This window comes from Morus notabilis, unplaced genomic scaffold, assembly GCF_000414095.1.
Source record: "Morus notabilis unplaced genomic scaffold, ASM41409v2 Scaffold9006, whole genome shotgun sequence".
In the NCBI taxonomy this organism is placed as follows: domain Eukaryota; kingdom Viridiplantae; phylum Streptophyta; class Magnoliopsida; order Rosales; family Moraceae; genus Morus; species Morus notabilis.
In genome coordinates, this window is record NW_010364843.1 from 1 (window position 1) to 1354 (window position 1354).

The 1354-nt window shown below is 34.5% G+C and overlaps 1 protein-coding gene across 1 annotated transcript; it reads right to left on the bottom strand.

Moving 5' to 3' along the window:
* Positions 1 to 343: 343 nt before the first annotated feature.
* On the bottom strand, positions 344 to 1282 carry LOC21383759 (IQ domain-containing protein IQM3). The gene is made up of 4 exons (XM_024171477.1): positions 1206 to 1282; positions 953 to 1045; positions 709 to 810; positions 344 to 398 (listed from the first exon to the last, which is right to left on the bottom strand). The coding sequence occupies exons 1-4, from the start codon at positions 1251 to 1253 to the stop codon at positions 366 to 368; spliced, it is 276 nt and encodes a 91-aa protein (XP_024027245.1). The 5' UTR covers positions 1254 to 1282; the 3' UTR covers positions 344 to 365.
* Positions 1283 to 1354: the final 72 nt, after the last annotated feature.

Below are 1354 nucleotides of genomic sequence, written 5' to 3' on the forward strand. Positions count from 1 at the left end.
TTTTATATGGACTGTTTATCTTTATATGGTTTATTTATTCTGAATTAAATTGTTTATTTTATATGGACTATTTTGCATGTTAGAAGGTTACCAATCTAATTGAAATATTCTAGTTGTTTTTTTATTAGTTATCTACTTTCACCAACCCGAGTAACCCGAGTAACCCGAGTAACCCTACCCTACCCGAGGTCACCCGAAACGTCGCGGGTTTGATATATATAACAATTCGAGCACATCCACAAGGTGGAAAATGAAACAATTAGATTGACCATATATAACACAAGTAGTAATTTAAACACCAGAATCACCGTCTCATTATTGGAGACTCTCTGTGAAAAGAGATATTGTGATGCACACAACAAACTTCAAGACCTGTAATTTTCATCTGGCTCCAGTATCTGAAATCAATTACGGGATATTGTCAAAATCAAAGTCATCTCTAATTAAGTACAAATGAAATTTTTAAACATGATTAATGTAATCTGGCCATATTATATTACTAAATTAGCCATCAGAGATTCATTTTCGCGGAACCCCCAAAAGATTTTATGGCTCCGTTTTTACAGCGCACACTCCAATTTGTCATCTTTTTCCAATTAAATTAGCTAATTTCTTTATATATACCAGTAGCTTAATTTAAAATCATCAAGCTGTTAACTAGAACCGCCATTACTACTATATAAGGTAAGAAAAATTTGAGGAAGATACCTGGACTTCACTAAGGTTCACTCCATTTTCCTTGAAAAATGATAGAAACGTTTCGAGACGTTCACTTGTTGTCTGATAATGGCCGGTGAATGGTGAGATAGACTGAGAATTAGTCAAACAATATGGTCGATCAGACATCATGTGTAAGGCTAAGCAGTATTTAACTTTTGTAGCATCCAAAAATAGCCTTATAATTTCCTATATTACATACAAAATTAGGTGTGAATTATATTTATATACGTACCTTCAAAGTTCCATTCTCTGCCCCTAGCGTCCCTGCAACTATCGTGACCCCTCCAGCCAAGAAGCTAGAATGATGGAATCTTCCTCTCTTTTTCTGAAAATTATTCACATGTCATACCGATGAAACATAAGACAGTTTTTTATACAAATCTAACAGGTGACAAATAAAGAGATATCCATGGTTTATTTTTTTTCAAGTCATACCGTTGAAATTTCCCCGAACAAAAAGGTACTTGTGTTCGTTGAAATCTCACCTGACCGACGTATAGTTGCTTAGAGGTGCTCATAACAAATATCGACATGTCAGCTTGTGTATCAAGGACATCTCCAGTTTGTTTGTGAATAAGTTTACCCTCTCTAACAATGTATTCATACTGTTCCCTCTCTTTCTGGAAAAAAAAAA